The 1,798-nt window shown below is 38.3% G+C and overlaps 1 protein-coding gene across 1 annotated transcript; it reads right to left on the reverse strand.

The window, feature by feature from the left end:
* Positions 1-290: 290 nt before the first annotated feature.
* On the reverse strand, positions 291-1,355 carry hamp (hepcidin antimicrobial peptide). The gene is made up of 3 exons (XM_035672375.1): positions 1,066-1,355; positions 888-965; positions 291-725 (listed from the first exon to the last, which is right to left on the reverse strand). Exons 1-3 carry the CDS (start codon positions 1,150-1,152, stop codon positions 615-617), a joined length of 276 nt encoding a protein of 91 aa, XP_035528268.1. The 5' UTR covers positions 1,153-1,355; the 3' UTR covers positions 291-614.
* Between the last annotated feature and the right edge of the window lie 443 nt (positions 1,356-1,798).

Raw genomic sequence — 1,798 nt, forward strand, 5'->3', positions numbered from 1 at the left:
GGTGTATCTTTTCTTACAGTGTACAGTGAATTATCCGATGATGTAATACTAATATAGTGTTAAGCAAAACTAAATACAGTGACTAAATTGAACAATATTTTAAGAATTGTACAATAATAATTACAATTCAGTTGTTAAATTATGTTTTTATCAGTTAATATCTTACTATTATTCATCACGCATACTGTAAAGCAAGTATAATATTTAACATGTGCCCGGATGATCATGATTGCTATCTCTGTTAAATGATGAAAATAATAATAACACAAAAGAAATTCTGCAGTTGCTTCAAACGGTAATTATTTATTCAACACCAGATATTAACTTGTGAGACTTAATTCCAATGAAGAAACAGTCACATCCTGATTATTCTTAGAAACTAATTTACATATCATTGAGATTACAAAAACACACAAAAAAAGGTGAAAGTATTAAAACATACAAAATAAATACAAAGAATAGCTCTTTTTTTCCAGTGCTCTTCGATTAATCATACCTCATAAAATGATACAAAACAGTGTAGCACAGGTATTCATTAGAGAAAGAAAAGGTCATTTCTTGGGGACAGACAAAAAGCCTAATAAATTAATATGTTGTGGTCGTTGCTGGAATCCTCAGAACCTGCAGCAGTAACCGCAGCCCTTGTTGCCTCTGCAGCAGTTGCAGCAATAGCGGCACATGGAGAGGTGGCTCTGGCGCTTCTGCCTGCTGATGTGATTTGGCATCTGTGTGAAAGACAAGAGACATGAGCAAGGTGTTCATCTCCAGCATTTCATCCTCTCCTTGTGTGGAGAGAGCACCAGGGTACTCCATGGGGAAAACACATCCACTTAAATTTTAATTTGCTCACAGTAATTGGCTTAATTCATTCAGTCAATTGAACATACCATCCACGATTCCATTGACATTTCTTGATGTGCCGCAACTGGAGTGTCATTGCTCATTGGCTCCTCCAGCTCTTGCACCTGGTAATGAATTTTGTACTTTTAGGAACAACGTCTTACCATCGTGACAAAACATTTATAGCTAATAAGCAAATGAAGTGAGTTTAAGTCAAATTCTTACCCCGGCAAATGGGACGGCAGAGCCCTCCAGAATGCAAATAAAGGCGAGCACGAGTGTCACTGCAACTGCAATGCTGAATGCCTTCATTTTAGTTTTTCTGTTTAATGGTTTAGTTATTAAATCCTTTGAAGATCAGAGTTGATAGGTCTTTTTTCTCATGGGTGTCAGGCCACCAAAGAGCACCACAATATCTTCAATTTATTCTTCAGCTCCGGTGATGGATGGTGATTGTCTGCGCAAGTGGATTTCCTTCAGATCTTCTGGTGACCCTTGTCAGCTCTTTAGAGTCCTTCCTCTGTCTGATGGCTGAGTATGCAGAGCTTTCTGGTATTTATACACACTTTGGCTCAGTGTTGCCTCATCACTCTGCAAGGCCAGCCCATTCCTGTCAGCAGTTACCTAACTCCACTGGGGAAGTTTTGACCTCCTCATTTCTCCTCCTCATAGTGCTACAACACTAGTGGAAATTCTCTGATCTATTTTTGAGTGTGGGCCCCACTGTCTGTTCAACAATATCAAATCAAGTATGAACTTTTAAATTAAATTACTTTCCGCAGACAGAACACATAATTCCACACATGAACAAGCTGCTGCTTCTGCTGGTGGAGGCCATCATTTTTGCAATATATGAGAGCAATATGTATTCTGTATTGAGGCAGTGCTTCATACTTGTATCATCTAAAAATGTGACTTTTCCTGGAACAAACTGGAAAGAATGTTGGAGATTCCCACA

The sequence above is a fragment of the Morone saxatilis genome, unplaced genomic scaffold (assembly GCF_004916995.1).
Source record: "Morone saxatilis isolate NCDOM2014 unplaced genomic scaffold, NCSU_SB_2.0 Contig24, whole genome shotgun sequence".
In the NCBI taxonomy this organism is placed as follows: Eukaryota; Metazoa; Chordata; class Actinopteri; family Moronidae; genus Morone; species Morone saxatilis.

Excerpts from the sequence above, each read along its gene's own strand:
- hamp (XM_035672375.1), bottom strand. The coding sequence starts at position 1,152 with ATGAAGGCATTCAGCATTGCAGTTGCAGTGACACTCGTGCTCGCCTTT. Across the intron at positions 966-1,065 it reads CTGCCGTCCCATTTGCCGGG|GTGCAAGAGCTGGAGGAGCC; the intron begins GTAAGAATTTGA and ends ATTCATTACCAG. Across the intron at positions 726-887 it reads TGTCAATGGAATCGTGGATG|ATGCCAAATCACATCAGCAG; the intron begins GTATGTTCAATT and ends TCTTTCACACAG.